The sequence below is a fragment of the Zonotrichia leucophrys genome, chromosome Z, assembly GCF_028769735.1.
Source record: "Zonotrichia leucophrys gambelii isolate GWCS_2022_RI chromosome Z, RI_Zleu_2.0, whole genome shotgun sequence".
In the NCBI taxonomy this organism is placed as follows: domain Eukaryota; kingdom Metazoa; phylum Chordata; class Aves; order Passeriformes; family Passerellidae; genus Zonotrichia; species Zonotrichia leucophrys.
In genome coordinates, this window is record NC_088200.1 from 14,990,843 (window position 1) to 15,009,155 (window position 18,313).

At 38.5% G+C, this 18,313-nt stretch overlaps 1 protein-coding gene across 6 annotated transcripts in view; it reads left to right on the forward strand.

Moving 5' to 3' along the window:
• The window catches only part of PJA2 (praja ring finger ubiquitin ligase 2), a 31,308-nt gene extending 19,588 nt beyond the window's left edge, over nt 1–11,720 (forward strand). For 3 of the 6 annotated variants that reach the window (XM_064735834.1, XM_064735833.1, XM_064735835.1), the window contains exons 4-9: nt 1,688–1,873; nt 3,274–3,459; nt 5,501–5,609; nt 9,796–9,910; nt 10,199–10,314; nt 11,556–11,720. In XM_064735834.1, the coding sequence (XP_064591904.1) occupies nt 1,688–1,873; nt 3,274–3,459; nt 5,501–5,609; nt 9,796–9,910; nt 10,199–10,314; nt 11,556–11,636 (793 nt within the window). In that variant the 3' untranslated portion in view covers nt 11,637–11,720. Of the gene's footprint in view, nt 1–1,687; nt 1,874–3,273; nt 3,460–5,500; nt 5,610–9,795; nt 9,911–10,198; nt 10,315–11,555 lie in introns of those variants that run through there. The other 3 variants (XM_064735836.1, XR_010443065.1, XM_064735837.1) reach the window with 3 other exon arrangements.
• Nucleotides 11,721–18,313: the final 6,593 nt, after the last annotated feature.

The window sequence follows — 18,313 nt, forward strand, 5'->3', positions numbered from 1 at the left end:
TTTTGGACTGTATGCCAAGTATGGGTTAGGAAGGGGTTCAGTCAGGGGGAGGGACTAGTGTCAGCAAATACACATGCAGATGCTAAGTTCATGTGCTATGCTTTTGGCAAGTGAAAAGTCTGTAACTCTCTAACCATTAAGTAATGTTCTGCACCCATGCAGAACTGAGCACAATTAAATCCTGAGTTCTGAAATATTTAATGTTCTTCAGTAGTTTAGAGTTAGTAACTTTAGGTATATCCTTTTCTGGTTTGAATTAGTGTTTGTGTATAAACGTTAAATAGAACAAATTTGACTAAAAGCAAAGGAGGAGTGTTTTAAAGTGTGTTGAAAGTCATTCTCAGATTGTAAAATAGAGACAACTAAAACAAGGCATGAATATTTCAGCTATATACAATTTAATCTAAGATAAAATTGTATAATATATATTAAAAAACTTGATCAAACAAGATAAAAACAAACAGCATTCCAAACCAAACTCCCAACTCAAAACCAAAGAACCAAACAGATCAAAAGGTTAAAAAAAGTCAATATTCAGCTTTAGATGGTGTAATGCATTAGATGAAATGCCCAAAATTAATGAATATTCTCATTTCCATCACTTTTCTTAGTCATCAAAATTGTGGTAGAAAAATTTATTCCTGCCTCAAATTAAAATGCTTGTATATAATCTTTGTCTTGAACTTCTTAATTCTTGTAAAACTTGTAGTATATACTATGCAGTTTTTCAAAAGCACTGAAAATTCCTTAAATTGAAAGTTCTACTGGCATGCATTTGTAATATTCAATAAAGGGAGGAAATTAGTGAGTTTGTAGGTGGGGGAATAACAATACCCTTAAGATACTGGGTTTAGCAGATTAGAGAACTATGCTGTGGGTGTTGTGGATTGCTTTATAAAATGAGGTCCAGTAAGCAAGTTGGCTGTTCACATGTATGTTTTCTCTAACTTTTTGAAGTGACAGAGCTAGTTGACTTTTTTTTTGATTTTCAGTAATTGTCACTGTAGTGAGTGAGTCATCTAAGTGCCATTACCAATGGTAGCAGTAGTTTATCCTTCCTAAGATTGTGCTAGCACTACTATTTTGTTTAAGCTGCTCAAAGCTTGTTTATTGCCCTTTCCTATGTGGTGGCTGAGAAAATTGTCTTTTCAAAACTCCCTGCTGTTCATATTGTTTGGGATAGTGAATCAGATAGTTTAGAGTTTGTAATCCATTATATCTTTCTATGTTAAAAAAGGTCATTCTGTATGGCCTATATTTTCTGAGATCTGTGGCTTTAAATTTGTTTGGCTGAGAGGTAAGGCTAACATTGATTATTATTTGTTAATCAAGCAGTGCCACTGCTGCCATTTTTCTAATCTGGGAGAAAGATGTGTGTAGTGAGGCTGGTTTCTGTTTCTGAATTGTTTCCTGTACTCTACATATGAGGCAAGAGAAGAACAAAACATTTTTGCAAAGTAGTATGGGTAGAATGTTTGAATTTTTTTTACAGACTAATTTTCTTTTTTTTTTTTTAAATAACTCTGTGCATTTGATTTGTAATGCATCTATAGATAGCACAAGATTAATTTCTCTTAGAAAAAAAGTTGCTGACATTGAGAGCAATGTTGATAGAAAAGTAGGAAATTATTTTCTTTCCCCTAAAGCAGTGTTTGAATTCATACTCTGTTACTTGTTTAAATTGCAGCTCAGAGTGCAGTGATGGAGAATGGTCTACATCTGTGCCCTCCTATTTTACTGCTGTGGAAAAAGAGCAGTCCTCAAGTGATGAAAGCTGGGAGACTGTCTCGTGCAGGGAGGAGCGTGACCCTGGTGTGCAGAGGAGCAGCAGTGGTGTGACAGAGGAGAGCACAGACTTCTGTTTCCAAGAAGAGTATGCCTTTATTTTATTGCCTAACTTCCTACAGCTTCTAGCATCGCCACTAGTAGGGTATTCACATAGCACTACATAGAATAGCATCTAAAAGCGGTTACCATGCTAGCAACAATCATTTGCCTACATCACAATAATCTGAATAGTTGTATGCATTTCAAATCAAAAATGACATTTCATGCAAGCAGTTCTTTGTAATGAAACATACAGAAACAATGGGAGTGTATTGACATGTAATATCAATATGGCTAATAGACTTAATATTGACTTTAAAAAGCCAGTTAGGCAAGTTAATTTTTAAGATATACATGTTACATAAACGTCCTTTGATACTGCATAGGACTCCTGGAAAAGAACTTGTTTATCTCTCTGCTTTATTGCTTCTCCTATTCCACTGCTGCTCCTTATTTTCTGCAGCCCTATCAGTGATTGAAGAAAACTTGAATTTCTTGCTTGCTCTAGTAACTTTAAACTTTATTCTTCTAGTCATTTAACTGTAGCTGCCTTTGCTATAAGGCAAAATTTGTAGCTATGTACAAATAAGAGGAACGTTCTTGGCTTTTTTTAAGCATTTAATATTGACTCTAGTCTGGATCTTTATAAAGCAAAGGCCACACTTAAGTGTTCTTTCAGCTTCTTAGGTGCAGTTAGGTGCTTCTATTGCCAAGCAGTCCTGTTTGTTGTTAATGCTTTTTTAGTATTCTCCACATTCTTGGGTCTTGAAGAACTAGTGTGACTTTATGAAAACTTTATAATAACTCATCTCTTTCAGACAACAATAATGGAGATTTTTAACTTTTTTTGATGTGAACAGCATAAAAATGTATGCATCTTTAACATAATTCGTGTTTATTTTCCCTTCTATAAGGAAAGTGGGCCTCACAGTCCCATGAGACTCTGCATCCAGGTGACTTCTGCTCCTCTAGAATATCCAGGAATGAGAGGAGTCTTTCTCTTGCAAAATAGCTTCTCTTGCAAGCAGTAGCTCTTTGCATTGCAGTCAAGCCAAGCTTTGCCATGGAGGCTGCTCTGGGTGTCAAGACAATCTTTCTCCGTCGTGCCTTTGGGAATTTGTAGATAAATAAGATGTTTACCACCAAATTTATTAACCCTGGCAGGGATGTTGTCTGTACTAGGGAAAATTTGAAACAAACTGCGTGCTGTGCTGCTGGCCTTGAGAATTAGACAAAACTTTGCCACAGAATCATGGGTGTTATTAGATTGTGAGCTCTGTGAATTTTTTGAATTTTTATGACAAATGCTTAATTCCTAATCTGTGACTCTGTAGTCTGGGAAACATGTCTGTTTAGTCTTTGTGTTTTGTTTGGCTTTTGTTGCTTATATGTGTTTGTAAGTTCTCTTAGCTTTTTAGTTTTAGCTTTTCATTTATTTATATAAAGGGAGCAGGCATTATTGGAGGAAGGTGAAATTCCTTGGTTACAGTACCGAGAAGAAGTAGAAAGTAGCAGCGATGAGGAAAATGATCCAATTCGTGATTTTGTACATCTTGGATTCTTCTTGTTGGATGGAAATAACAATCTTGAGGATGACTCCAGTGTGAGTGAAGATCTGGATGTGGAGTGGAGGTATGCATTTGATAGTTGTCTGCTTTCATTTCAGAGGTTTTGTAGTTACTATTTTGTGTTCTGTATAAGATATCAAAAGTACTTATGGCTATCAGTATGCAGTTGCTTCAAGGACTAATAATCTCAGTTTTAAAGTTTAAGGTATTTCAAGTGCTATGTATCTTCTAATGAGAGAGAAGGGAATAGATTTGCTAAATCAGGCTGTGATTTGTGAAAATTGTGGTGCCCTAAATATGCAAGGCATGAGTTTATTTTCTAATGTAATTTTCAAGTGGAAGTGTAACAGAAATAAGGCAATATAAATGTAATCAGCATTCAAGTCAGTCCTATTTTATAATTGGTCTTTTCCTCCTTTCAAACTGGTGTAAGTTAGTCATTATAGATCTATTTTATTTCTCTGTCAAATGCCATACACTTATCCAATATTATAATAATTTTGAATGCTTCACTCCGTTTTCTGTCATTAGATTACTGAAGGATATTGCAATCAATTTATTATAAAAATGCTTCAAATACCAGGAATAAAGTGATTGGCGCCACATACAAAATAGTATAATGTATAATAGTATAATGTGTTGGTTTAGAATGTGATAGACAAAAGGTTTTCCAGTGAGAGACATAACACATGCTCTCTTCTGGTTATTAAAATATAGACTTGAGGGCAGACATACCAACACTGTTGTTTTCACTTTGTGAAGTTATATTGTAGAAAAGTATAATAGGGACTAATGCATGAGAGTCCAAACTAGAAGTAAGGCCTGTATTGTTACGCTGTCAGACAGTAAGCTAGCAATGGAATTGTGTGATAGGGACAGAAGCTGTCTTTTAAGTGTTGGAGGTTGGCCTTGGTAAGCTTCTTAGTTACTGAAAAAAGGAACAATGATGTTGATGATCTGTTAAGTTTGGTCTGCTGAACATATGCAGATCTGTACATCATTTCACTTGCGCTTGTTTTAAGATTTAATTTCTGAATTTCTAAAACAGAACTCAAAGGACCTGACACATGATGTAATAACAATCTGATTGTTAGTTGTAAAACAACTTAATACCAATACATATGAAACATATTAGCTGAACTTATACTCTTTCACAGTAAGAACTCCCATTGGGATGTTCTGAAGTATATACTGTGGGAATGTGATACCACTGTACTGGGACCAGAACTGCAGAACTGTCTCTGAGAGGCTGGAACTGCCCCATGTGGGAGAAAGCTTGTTCCAGCTGACTCCAGTGGACCCACCATAGGCTGGGGCCTCTGGGAAAGTATTAAGAAAGGATAAAAAACAGCAAGCAGTGTGTGAGAGAGAAATGAAGATAATGTGAGAGAAGCAACCCTGCAGACACCAAGGTCAGAAAAGAAGGGGGAGGAAGTGCTCTAGAGCCGGGGAAGACCGTGGTGGAACAGGTAGGAATTTGCTGATGGAACTGTGTCTGTGGCAAACACGTGCTGGAGTAGCTGATGAAGGACTGCAGCTTGTGGGAAAAACCTGTAGGAGCAGAGAAACAGCGTAAGGAGGAAGTAATTGCAAAGAGGAACTTCCCTTGGACCGGCCACAACCTCTGTTCCTTTTTCTCTGCCCTGCTTGGGATAGGGAAAATTAGAGGCCTCAAGGGCTAAGGAGTGAAGTTGAGCCTGGAAATAAAGAGAGGGCTAAGAGAAAGGTGGTTTAGTTTTTGACTTTGTTTCTTACCATTCAAATCCATTTTTATTGGCAAGAAATTAATAGAATCATGGAGCAGCCTAAATTGAAAAGGAACCTCAAGAGATCATCTGGTTCAACCTTTCAATTAAATTAAGGCTTTTCCTGAATTGAGTCAGTTTTGCCTTTGGTGATGATTGATGACTCATGGCCCTTATTTTTGACCCATGAGCTTTTTATCTTATTTACATGTCCAGTTGAGGCAAGGGAGGGAGAGATCAGCTGGCTGGGTATCGGGCTGATACTAACAGGTGATGTGCAATAATTTGATATATCCCGACTTTCTGTTGTAACTATTAATTTTGAAAATAAGACCATGTTTCCTAACCCATGTTTTTCAGACTACTTGATGAGTTTGGTGATGGCCTAGGACTTGGTCAAGCCATTCCTTACATGGAACCTCAATTTCTCACATATATGGCACTAGAGGGACACTTAGAAGCTGTGGAGGTATTAAAATATTTTTGATGGTCTTATAGCTTTGATGTTGTAGCATAAATATTTATAGTTGAATCCTTTTTCAACTTAATCTGAAAATCAGGGGATTTTCAGATACTTTCCTGTGTTAGCTTGAACTTTTGGGTCAGCAAACATGAAAATACATCTTGAAAGTTCTTTTAAAGGATGTACTACAAGAAGTAATTTATCAGTACCTGCTTCTTTTAATATATTCATTTATTTGCTCATAAGGCCAAGAAAGTTACTGGTTTCTACCAGTGTAAACATATGCCGTTTAATTCTAAAGAATTTTGCCAAATTCTCTACATAACGAAGGAAAGCTTATGCTTGAACCTGTGCCTGTGAATTGTAGCAGCTTTTTTTTTTTTTTAAGAGTATATTTGGATTCCTCAAATTTTTATTTATCAGTAGAAGACGCTTTCTGTGTTTGACTGTCTTACTCAGTATATTTTAAATTTAAAAAAGAAGTTTTAAAAAAACCCCATCGAGTAACAAAAACAAAAAAACTCCAATCAGGTGAAGAAACCACCTGAAAAAAAGAAGTCTTTTATCTTTACCTTGGTCTATCCCATATTACCTGTCTGATTTTTTGGATATAGACCAAAGCATTTATTATCAAGAACCAGCATGGTTATGGTCTTTGTCTTTTGTTTTTAACTTCAGGTTGGTCAATGTCAGAGTGAATATAGAGCTAGCTGAGATCCTGTGTGATGCAGTATGACAATTCTGGCACTGCTAGAAATCTCCCCTGCAGGGTATTTGTCAAAATAAAAGCTAAATGATGTGTAGACATGTAATATGGTGTTACAACAGCCGAACTGAATGTTTTGTAGGTCACGTAATTTTAGGGCAGCAAGGGGCAGTTTGGCTGCTAGCACCCACTTTAAAGCGGTGAACCGGGCAGGCTGTATGTCATAGTGTGCTTGCAGACAAAATACCAAGGGCACTTTGAAATGCTCTGTAAAGCTGGCAGACAGTGGAAAGAATAGATAACGGGGTTTTTTTCCATGAATATGTGCAAAGTCAATGATTTTCTGAATAAGGTTCCCAGGTCTTTTCCAAGTCAGTGGATGGGGCCAGTCCTGTAAGTTGGGAGTCATGCAGTTTCCAGGTTTTCCTGGTATATATATATATATATCCTTTTTCCCAAGGTATATGGGAGGTCATCATTCATGGTTGAATATCACAGGGCCTTCTCCTATGTATGATCTTCTTAGCATTGCTTATTAAGACACACTCCATTAATGTGGAGAAGGTCTGTCGATACCCTTATTGTAAAAGCAGTCTTTTGAAGCCGTATAGAGAAGATTCTTGTCTCTTTCGTAGTGGCTGGTTCTCACTACCTCAAAAAAAACCAGATGAACTGCTAAAACAGTTGACCTCCTCCTTTGCACCGAATGAGAGGATCTGTGTAGAGAGAGGAAACTAATCACATCTTTTTTTTTTTTTTTTTAATCTGCACATTAACACTTGAGAAGGAGACTGAGTTTATTATGACTCTTAAGTTTTGATTTCTCATTCCTGTATAACAACATTTGCCTAAGTACTCTGTCAGAAGAAATGTGTGCAGTCCTGTCAGAGTGACCTGTAAAAGTAATCCTAGGTGATTATGTGCATGGCTGGTTGAGGAGGTGCTGTAATTATATTTGTGTCACCAGGAACAGAGTGTCACTGAACACTATTAGCAAACAGGCAGATGACGACTGAGGTACCTGTGGGTACAGGGCACTATGAATGTGGAAACGCCGATTCTCTTACATGGCATTTGTGCTTGAAAGTAGCAGACAAGCGTGTGAAACTTTATGGTTGGCACAGAAGTCTTGGCGTATTTGGAATTAGTCAGCAGAAAGTGGTAACTGAGAAATAAAAGGTAGAGGACTGTATGTACTTGTATAGACTGTGACCACATAGATGACACAGGTTCTGAGTAAGAATTCCAAATATTCCCTTCTAATCTCAAGCAGAATATAGAGCACATATTTTTACAGTATGAAATGATTACTAAAATTGTTCAGGAAATATGAGCAAAATCGTTTACTTTGCTTTGAAATACTTGAAAGGGATGTGACACAATAAAGCACCCAAAATTCAAGTGTGTCTTAATTGGAGGGGATGGAGTGGGAGAGCTCTATCCCAAATAATTATGACATTTGGACAGGAGAAGTAATGAAAGTATTAGATACTTCTTCTGAAAAGCTGTGTTATATAGCTTTTATAGCTCTGAATTCCTAAAACTTAATAGAATATATGTGTGATTTTAAATATTTTTTTCTTCCATCTGTAAGAAAGAAACGACATAGTTGGGAGTCTCTGGTTTACTTCATTAGCAGTACAGAACAGGCTAGTTGCCCCTGCTACATCAGTGACTTTATAAGTATTTCCTGTGCCATTTCACAGATGTGAGGAGCTCAAACCCTCGTAGGCTGTAGCACTCTTGTTTTGTAGCCAAATGTCCAGCATTTTGGTTTTGGTACATGGAGAAGTAAGCAGTCACGCAACCAATAAGAGGAAGTACAGGTATTTTGAAGATACATCTTATAAAAGTTATAAAACAGACACTACTTTGGATTTGAAAATGTGGCTTTCAGACTCAGATTAAGTGTATGGCTTTGTGTCTATAATGTTTCTTTTGTGTAGGTTTCAGAAGCAAGCAAGTAAAGCAGTTCTTTCTGTTTGAGAATACTCATGCTGGATATAAACAGAGTAGTTTGACACATAAACAGTATTTCAACATTCTGTATCCCTGGGATCTTTTCTAATTTTTCCAGGTGTAGTAGTTATTCTGATTAAGCATAGTATTTTTACCTACTGTTTATTCTCAGACCATTGCAATTGGAGCAAAAACCAAATACAAGTACTAAGATCGTCTTAATGTTAGTCAAGTAGTACTGTCTGCTGTACCAGAATTTGATGGGTATTAGCTGTAAAATTGGAGCAATATACTTGTTTTGTAGGGGAACTTGCACACAACACTACGAATAACCCCAGGTTTTCCCTTGAACTGACAGATTTCTTGTGGCAGTAGGAGCTGTAAATATTTCTTGGCTCCTGCTGATCTCTCTCTGCCCCAAAGGTTTGACTGTAGGTATAAAACTGCTGGTTTAGATCTGTGGTAGTGTGGTAGCTTGAGGTACCTTTGTCACTGTGATCCAAGTCCAAGCATGTTTTCAGGTAGTCCAAGCATATTTGAAGCTGTAGTAACTTCAGGGAAAGTTTAAAAGGAAAGACAACTGGAGAGGTTTCTGTATAGTCCAGTGTTTCTCTAGTATGTAGAGCTTCTTACTTAAGTGTATTCCTAACATTACAAAAATATCACACTGTCTTATACATCTTACTAAGAGAGTTTTGTAGCCAATAATGTAAATAATTTTCAAGCTGATTAGAACAGTAAGTAGTTGTACTTAAATGATGTGACTAATTCATTCAGGATGTGAACCCAGCGTTTGTGTTCTTCACTTTGCGTGATGTTCAAACAGGTTAGTACATTTCTCAGCAAATACAACCAAATATTCTGAGTTCTGTGATTTTAATATTTTTTTTTCTTCTGGATATCCTCTGAGTGCCTTACGCAGTTGAATGTATGATGTACACAGCAAATATGGTGTAGACTTATAGTCTTAAAGATTTTGTATGGTAAAAAAATTTAGTTTAAAAAAGTTACTTCAGAGAATTTGGTCTGTTTTAAGATTAGAAATATCTACATAGATCTTGGGCTTTTTATTTCTTGAAGTTTACACTCTTAGTGTAGCCAAGGTACTTAATATTTTTTGTTTGTGCCTGAGTAATTTAATAATTGAGGCCAAGAAACACATTAATTAGGCATTTATTTTCAAGAAGACAATGAAAGGACAGTTTTAGCTTGGCAAGCTTTATTACATTTTCAACTTGCTTCTTTTTCTGTAACTTTTTAAAATTAACAAATATTCACTGTAGATTAAGTTGTGACTCTGTCCTCATACTCTAAGAATGCTTTAAAAGCAAGGCATTGCTGTTTTGACCTTCAGTTTCATCTCATTCATTACAAAAATAAAAATTATTAAATGGTTAATTTGACAGACATGTCTTCCATTTTGAAAAGTAACACTGCTAGAATGGGATTCCTTTTCATGCTTGTTTGTTTTGTATGAAATATTACATTGGTGAATAATAGAACGTGATCTCTGCTTACCCCTTTCAGACTGCTCTGGCACAGTTGGAGTCTCTTACATTTGATGCTGAACAGACTCATCCTCCTGCTACAAAACAGACCATAGATAGCCTGCCACAGATTGTTGTCACAGGTGACTACAATGGTATGGAAAAATAGGAAAAAATAATTTCCACAAAATTCGTAAGAAAAAATTCAACTTTCTCTAATACCATAGATGCAATATTTAAGTGTACTTACTGCATAATGCTGTCTTAAGATCTTTTGAATCTGAGTATAATTTTGATCCATTTGGAAAAGTAATCTTTAATGGAGTTACTGTGACTGTATTTTGTAACCATTAGTGATACTGTTGATAATATATGTACTTGAATCTGAGCTCACCTGAGATGTAAAACAAGGTATTAATGCTTTTTCTTCATCATGGGTTTAGGTCAAGAGCAGTGTTGTACTATCTGTTGCAGTGAATATGTGGAAGGTGAAATCATTACAGAGCTACCCTGTCATCATTTGTTTCACAAACCTTGTATAACTCTTTGGTTACAGAGAGTAAGTACTACAGGATTGGTGGAGGGTTTGGGGGCAGGGAGGGTTGTGTATATTGTGTATTCTTCTCGGAAGAACTTTTAACTCTTTGAAAATGTGGGATGAAATACCAAAAATTTATGAAATATTATTTTACTTTATGCATTTTAGAACCAAATTCTAGTGCAAGTGAGGAAAATATTTATATTTTTATTCACCTGAAGGTCAGTTTCTTCAATAGAGGGAATATTTCTGTAAGGGAAAACATGTTTTCCTTTACTAAGAGTGAAAAACATGGATTAGTTATAACTTGTTTTGGTACAAGAAAAACTTTCTTTACTATACTTCTGTCTTGAAGAAAAGACAATGAAGTCATTTTCTCTGAGAAGAGCAAAGGGTTTAAAACGGATCTGTCTTACCACAATGCCAGGCCCATTTATTGTGACAGAGGCTGGCAGAGGAAATAGTGAAATGCTTGTAGATTAACTTTTTTTAAAATTACCTTTATTAATTCTATACAATATTAGATTTAATTTTCATTATCTACAATCACTTTGCTTCCAAATGTCTTAAAAAGGCTTGCACCATGTTGAAGCTAAACTAAACCAACTGTAATTAATGAACTGGTATGATTTTTTTAGTTGCACTTCTACTCTCCTTTATGTGCATTACAAGCCTGCATTTGGTAGTTCTCAGTGAGTTTACAGTGTAACACAATTTCCTCAAGAGTATAAGAGAAAGATTAATTGGTTTTACCATGGGATAGAGTATAAGAGAAGGATTAATTGGTTTTTACCATGGGATCAGAATACCTCTAGCATGGAGGCCTGATGGATTTCGTTGATGGGTTTATAATTTTTTTTACCATGATAATGTTGATTACCATACGCATTTTTCTTGTTTTACACATCCTGCCTTTTTTTTTCTGTTGTCATAGTAAGCAGCTATTGCTGAAAACTAGGTTTTTCAACATCTTAGATTTGGGCTGTACCTAACTTATATTTAATCTTTGCCTCAAAAAAAAAAGCCCCGCCTGTAAAATCAATGCTGTGAAGAACTTGCAGAGAGCCTGATGCATTTGCTATGTAGCAAAACAACTCTTTCTTCTGAGTTTGTCAGCTCTAGGTAGCTATGCAGTCAAATTTGAGTTTGAGGTGGTGCTTTTGTGGAGACCCTAAATACTTTATAAATAATAACTTTTAGCTTTTCAGTAGAATTGAATGCAAACTGTGCAAATGACTTGGGTTTTTTTTCTCTTTTTGTAGTCGGGAACATGCCCTGTTTGTCGTCATGTCCTTGCACCTGTACTTCCCGAAGCAGCTGATGACACTGTTTTTTTTATTTGATTGATGGTTCAGCATCTTCTGTTAACATTGCTACAGGACCCTCAGACTAGGGTCGAAAATAAAATCTGCCACCAAAATAAAAATGTAAATTTTGCCTGTTTTAATTATAATGTGAAAAAAATCAGTATAAAATATTGATATATATATATATAGTCATGGATTGGCTTGGGTTGGAAGGGATTCTAAAGAAGATGTGGCTCCAACCCCCTTTGCTGTGGGCAGGGACACATTCCTCTAAACCAGGTCTCTCCAACTCCCATCCAACCTGGCCTTGAACACTTTCAGGGCTGGAGCATCCACAGCTTCTCTGGGCAACCCGTGCCAGGGCCTCACCACCCTTGCCGTGAAGAACTACCTCCTAATGTGTAATCCAAACCTACTTTCTTTTTGTTTGAAACCATTCTCCCTTGCCCTGTCATAAGCCATTGTGAATAGTTCCTCTCCATCCTTCTTGTAGAGTCCCTTCAGGGACTGGAAGGGACCTCAAAGCTTTCTCTTCTCCAGGCTGTACAATCCCCATTCTCTCAGCCTTCCCTCACAGCAGAGGTGCTCCATCCCCGTGATCACCTTGGTGCCTCCTCTGGCCTCTCTGCAGCAGCTCCATGTCCTTCCTGTGCCAGGACCCTGGGGCTGGAGGCAGCTCTGCAGGTGGGGTCTCAGCAGAGTGGGGCAGAGGGGCAGAATCCCCTCCCTGCCCTGCTGCCCAGGGGCTCTGGGTGCAGCCCAGGACACACTTGGCTCTCTGGGCTGGCAGTGCCCATGGCTGGCTCATGTCCAGCTCTCACCCACAGCACCCCCAGGCCCTTCTGGGCAGGGCTGCTCTCCATCTGGTCATGCCCAGCCTGGGCTGGCACCAGGGATTGCCCTGACCCAGGGGCAGCACCTGAGCTTGGCCTTGTTGAACCTCATGGGATTCCCATGGGCCACTGCTCGAGCTTGTCCAGGTCCCTCTGGATGGCATCTGTTCCTCAGGAGTGTCAGCTGCACCACTCAGCTTGGTGTCATCTGCAGATTTGTAAAGGGAGCACTTGATCCCTTCGTCTGTGTCATTAATGAAGACATTAAACAGTTCTGGTCCCACTAGTGATCTTCAAGGCCCACCAGCTGTTGTTGATCAGGACTCTGAGTCATTGAGCACCACCCTCTGGACGCAGCTGTCCAACCACTTTTTAGCCCACTCATAAATCCATTTCCAATTTAGAGAGAAGGATATTGTGGAGGATGCTGCCAAAGGCTTTGCTGAAGTCCAGATAAATGACACCCCTAACACTTTCTTTATCCACTGATGTAGTCACTCCATCATAGAAGGCCACCAGATGGGAAGGAATGTGAAAGCAAATGGAAAAAAATAAGCTTGTTTCTATCCAAGTTTCATGTTATCCATACATCCACTAGTACATTGGAAGCATTCAGATTCTGGCAGGTGTTGATAAGTTAATTTGTTTTGACCATTAGACAAAGAGGTAACAACCTTTTTCTAATTAGCCATAGCAATACTAATTAACATAGTATTAAAATAATTTCCCTCAAGTCAAAGAGAAAGTTCTAGGGGTTTTGGATAAAGTTATGTGGTAAGCTGCCTCATAAATCAAAACTCTGTAGATGCCTTCCATGTTATACAAGGCAGAAAGCTCCTGTTTCCCCTTCTTTCCTTATTCTGTGCTTGACTGAACACCTGAGCAAAACCAACATTTTTTTAGTAAAGTAAGGCTTCAAAATGCAAATACTCTCTGTCTCTAAAAAATAACTCCATACAAACCACATAAGCTACTTATATAAGCTGTGAAAAGTGTTTGGATCAGTGTGTCTGAGTTGAAAGGGCCCTTACACATTACCTCTGCCATGGGAGATAGGTTGTTCCAAGCCTGCTCCAGTGCCTCACCACCCTCACAGTAAACAATTCTTTCCAATATCTAATCTAAAACTTCTCTCAGTTTAAAACCCTTAGCCCTCCTCTTATCACTCTTATCACCCTGGTTAAAAGTTCCTCTTCAACTATTCTGTAGCCCCCCTGGAAGGCTGCTCTAAGGTGCCCCTGGAGCATTCTCATCTCTGGGCTGAACAACCCTAGCTCTCTCAGCCTGTCCTCACAAGGCAGATGCTCCAGCTCCCTGGTTCTGCTTGAGTATGTCTATGTCTTTCTTAAGCTAAGGGCTCCAGAGCTGGACACAGCACTCCAAGTAGGGGAGAATTCTCCATGGGAGTGAAGCAGGAAGGTAGAATCATCTCCCTTGACCTGCTGCCCACAATCTTTTAACACAGCCCAGGACATGTTTGGCTTTCAGGACTGCCAGTACATGTTGCAGGGTCATATCAAGCTTTTCATCATCCAGCATCTCAAGTACTTCTAAGTGCTGTTCTCAATCCATTCTCTGCCCAGCCTGTGCTTTATGTTGTACTTGGAATTGCCCTGATCCAGGTGCAGGACCTTGCACTTGGCTCTGTGGAACTTGATGAGATCCACACAGGCCCCTCTCAGGCCTGTCAAGGTGCCTCTGGGTGACATCCCCTGCCTGCAGTGTGTCCATCACGCCACACAGCTTGGTGTTGTCAGCACATTTGCTGAGGGTGCTCTGATCCCACTGCCTGTGTCACTGATAAAGGGGCTCAGCACGGCCAGACCCAACAATAATGCTGGGGGAATCCATCAGTCTCTGGTCTCCACCTGGGACCATCAAGCCATTTACAACAACCCTTGGATTGTGACTGTCCTGTCTGTCAAATCTGTGTCTCTCCCGTTTAGAGAGGAGGCTGTTTTGAGGCACAGAAGTCAAGGACTCCTCTCAGGGTGGTGGATCCTGGATTCCAGACTGTGTTTTGGTTCCCACTGTCAGCATGTCTCTGTTTGAGTGCACTGTCCAAGCACTTTGGCCTGTCTTTCCTTTCCATTTAATTCCCTTTTGTCATCTTGTAACTCCTCTGTAATCTTACCTGCAGATCTCTGCAACTCATCATCTCACTCCTTGGACTAAGAATAGAAACTGATCCCCTTGAAGAAAGTCATCGGGCAAAAAATCCAGTTTAAAGCCACCCCATTCTTTTTGAAATCTCTACAGGTTTTCTGCAGTTTACCTCCTCTGAGATACAGCCCTAAATTGTCTGTGCACCATCACTTCCTATTTTCCTTTTGAACCTGCTTCCTTCCTTTCTTCCTTTGCAGACTGTCCAAGCCATTCACATTTCTTCCTCGTGTTTCTTGCTAACTTCCCCTCTTCTTTCAAACTGCATTGTATGCCATATTTGGTTTATGGTGCTCATTTTACTTGTTACCAGACCTTCACCCCTCAACACTGGAAATTCCTCCAGGGCCTGATTTCTGCATCCCAGGCCACCTCCTGTTTTGGTGTCCCTCCTAAATTCCTTCATACTAGTGAGAAACAAGTCAAGAAATTTTTCTCCTCTGGTCTGTCTTCATCATCTGGACTAGAAGGCTACCCTCGATGCTCTCCTGTATTTACCTGGACTGCTTGCAGTTGGCTGTGCAATTTTCCCAGCAAGCATCTATGTGGCTGAAGTCTTCTATTGGGATTGTACCTGCAAATGTGATTCTTCCTGCAGCTGAGGAAAGAGCTCTTCACCAACCAACCTCCTCTCCTTGACCAGGTAATGTGTAGTAGACACCAGCCTCAAGGTTTCTGTTGTTGGCATAGTCTCTAATTTCCGTAAGCTCTTGACTTGCACATTGCTGCTTTTCAAAAGCATCTTTGTGCAATCAATCTCATTTTTGGCATAGAGGAAAATTCCCTCAACTGTCTTTTTTGCTTGTCCTTTTTGAATAGTTTGTACCATCAGTCACAGCACTCCAGTTGTACAATTCATCCCAGCAAGTTTCTGTAGTAGCAATCAGGTCATGGTTATGTCTCATCCTCTGTAAAGAGGTCAGTAATAGCTGAATTTTTAATCTCTTTCATGAATTTAGTGCAGGTCACAAATATGTGAGCCTTTGGAGGCTCTTACACCAACAACATTCAACTAACAGTACCTTTGTGTTTGCTTAAGCAGTTTTTCCATTTCCCTGCTGGATTTGTGGGATCGGAAGTAGCTTAAGTTGATTCCTCTTTTTTTTTCTTTTCTCTATTTATTTTAATTCCTCACAATTATTTCCTCATTATATTTCTTTGGGTTTTTTCTGCTTCATCACTCGTCTCTGGTCTTGCTTTGGAGTGAAAGTGTTCAGCTGAAGCTCTCACTATGGGCAGTTTTTCATCTGCCTGAACTCACCGGCTGTGGCTGTTTCAGAACTGTGCACCACTGTTCCTACTTTACAGCTTGCCCCTTAGTGAGCTGTTGCCTCTGGGGCTTATCTGATAGCCTTGGAGCCCCAGGATGTGATGCTGCTTTGGCCCTAGTGTTTTCCTTGAATTTTCATACTCTGCATTGATACTGTCTTTCTACATGGTGTCATTTCCCCTCAGAATACATTTCTGGGGCATCAGTGTTCTGGCTCACCTTTCCAGGCTTGCATTTATTGATCATCAGATTGACTTTAGAACACACTGAAAGTATTTTCTTTCTGCTGCTTTTAACATCTTCTCTTGAACTTATCTGTGAGGTAGGTAATCAGACTTTTAGGGACAGCATTTAGGATCAGTTGTTAAATGTTTAGCTATTTCCAAGATACTACTTTTTGTTGTATTTTTAAAGATGTAAAAATTTTTGTGTTCTTCAGTTTTTTTTAAAGAATTGCAAGGTTGGGTTGCACAAGTATTGCAACAAAATAATTCTTCTGAGCATGAAGAAGAGTATAGTTTTTGAGAGCTTTTTACTCCAGAAATGGTTTACCCATTTTAAATTAAAATAATGATGATTAAATACATCTCACTGGAGAAGGGAACTGGCTATAACTTGTTGACATGATGTTATGATATGATTTGATATTTGTGCCCTATTTTGCAAAGCACAGAATTATTCCTAACTTTGGAGGATTGTGGATTTTTTTGTTGGCACTAGCAAGGCCTACTGAGTGCACCTTGGAACTCTTCTTTTTTTCTGGTTTTTTCGGGTTCGTTTTTAGTCTTTTGGTGGGTTTTTTTGTTTGTTTTTGTTTGTTTGTTTGTTTGTATTGTTGTTGTTGTTGCTTATAGAAACCTCCCCGGACTGGGAATTACTGCTTTACAGTTTGAATCCTAAAAGCTGTATTAATACTGTAGTGATGCTGCATGGCATGCTGCATAAATACTTTGGTGTGTTCTCCCAAAATTCCAGTTTCTCTTACTTGAACAGAACAGGGATAAAAGTGTGGCTTTCTTAGGCTTTTGGATAGAATTTGTCCAATACAGGGCTTCCTTTAGTCAATTTTTTGTTGTTATTTTTTGTTGTTAAAGATCAAGACAATTTCAACATATTGTAGCCTCCCTATAAGATGCTGCTATTTCCACTGAACAAAATACACTGCTGTAGTTGGTAGGCTTATTCTTTCTCAGAAAGCCAAGGCAAAGACTGGAACAAACAAAATTCACTTTCCTCCCTAAACACCTGCCTGCTCTTCTGCCTTGAAAATACATTATTTTCTTTCCAGTTGCTTTTTATTGAAACAGATGTAGTGAGGTTTTATTGGACAGTGAGGGTATACAAAACACAGCCTTCTTTACACTGAGGCTTGATTCATTATGGGGGAGTGCTCAATTACTGAATTGTAGAACAGCTGGCAAGGACTAGTAGATAAGGCTCTTTGTCTTGTGTTACAAGGAGACAAGTGGGCTACAGTCATCTCTGCACAGCCTTTGGATGTACAGGCCTGGTAATGAAGGCTTAAGCCTAAGGTGTTCAGGAGCCTTGAGGTTCCCCTGACTTTTGCTATTGTGCCATTGAAATCCAGTCCAAACTAAGCATGGTACTAGTCAAAGCCCAGGGAGTGCAAGGGTTCATCATAAGCTCATGCCATATTTGTTAAATGCAGTGTAAACAATAATTGAAAATTAAAGTTCTCTTCCCTAAGTTTGAAGCAAAGTTTTTCAGATGACTTTGAATGGAGAGAGAGGAACATATTTTGCTGAGAATATGATGTATTTGGCATGGATGTCATTCACTCACAAAGCATATTTCTAGGTACATTATCTTTCTCTTTGAACTTACAATAGAATCATTCCTGAAAAGGCCCAGTGGTTTAGTGAATTTAAGAATATTGCCATAAGGGACACATTTTAAAGCAGCAGCATCAGAGTTGTTTATTTCATAAAACAAATTTGTGCAACTGTAATAATCCTGCCCCATGTTTTCCTTTTAATAGGACAATCTCTCTGTGGTGATGCACTTATGTGAGCACATCTGAATTGACTCGATGAATGCAGTAGGTATCCTGATCTGAAAAATACCAAAAATGGAAAAAGAAAAACAACCCTGGCTCAGTAATTTCAGTTTTATTTTATCTGCACATTTTTACAATCCATGCTCTTTCCCCTGTGTTTTTCCTTTTTATTGGTATCAGTGAGTGCTTTAGGATATATATAATAGAAAACAGAAAAATATGTTAGTTATCTGCAGTCCTTTGGTCAATGTGGTACACACAGACAACTAAGATGCCTACTTATTTAGACAAGAGAAGTAATATCACTGTGTGGAAAAATGAGTCCTTTTATAGGTTAATAAGCAAAATATGTATTTCCAGATTTTATTGTCCTAAAATTCCACATAATTGTAATTTTTTTTCAGTCTTAAGTCTGTGTGTAGATAGACAA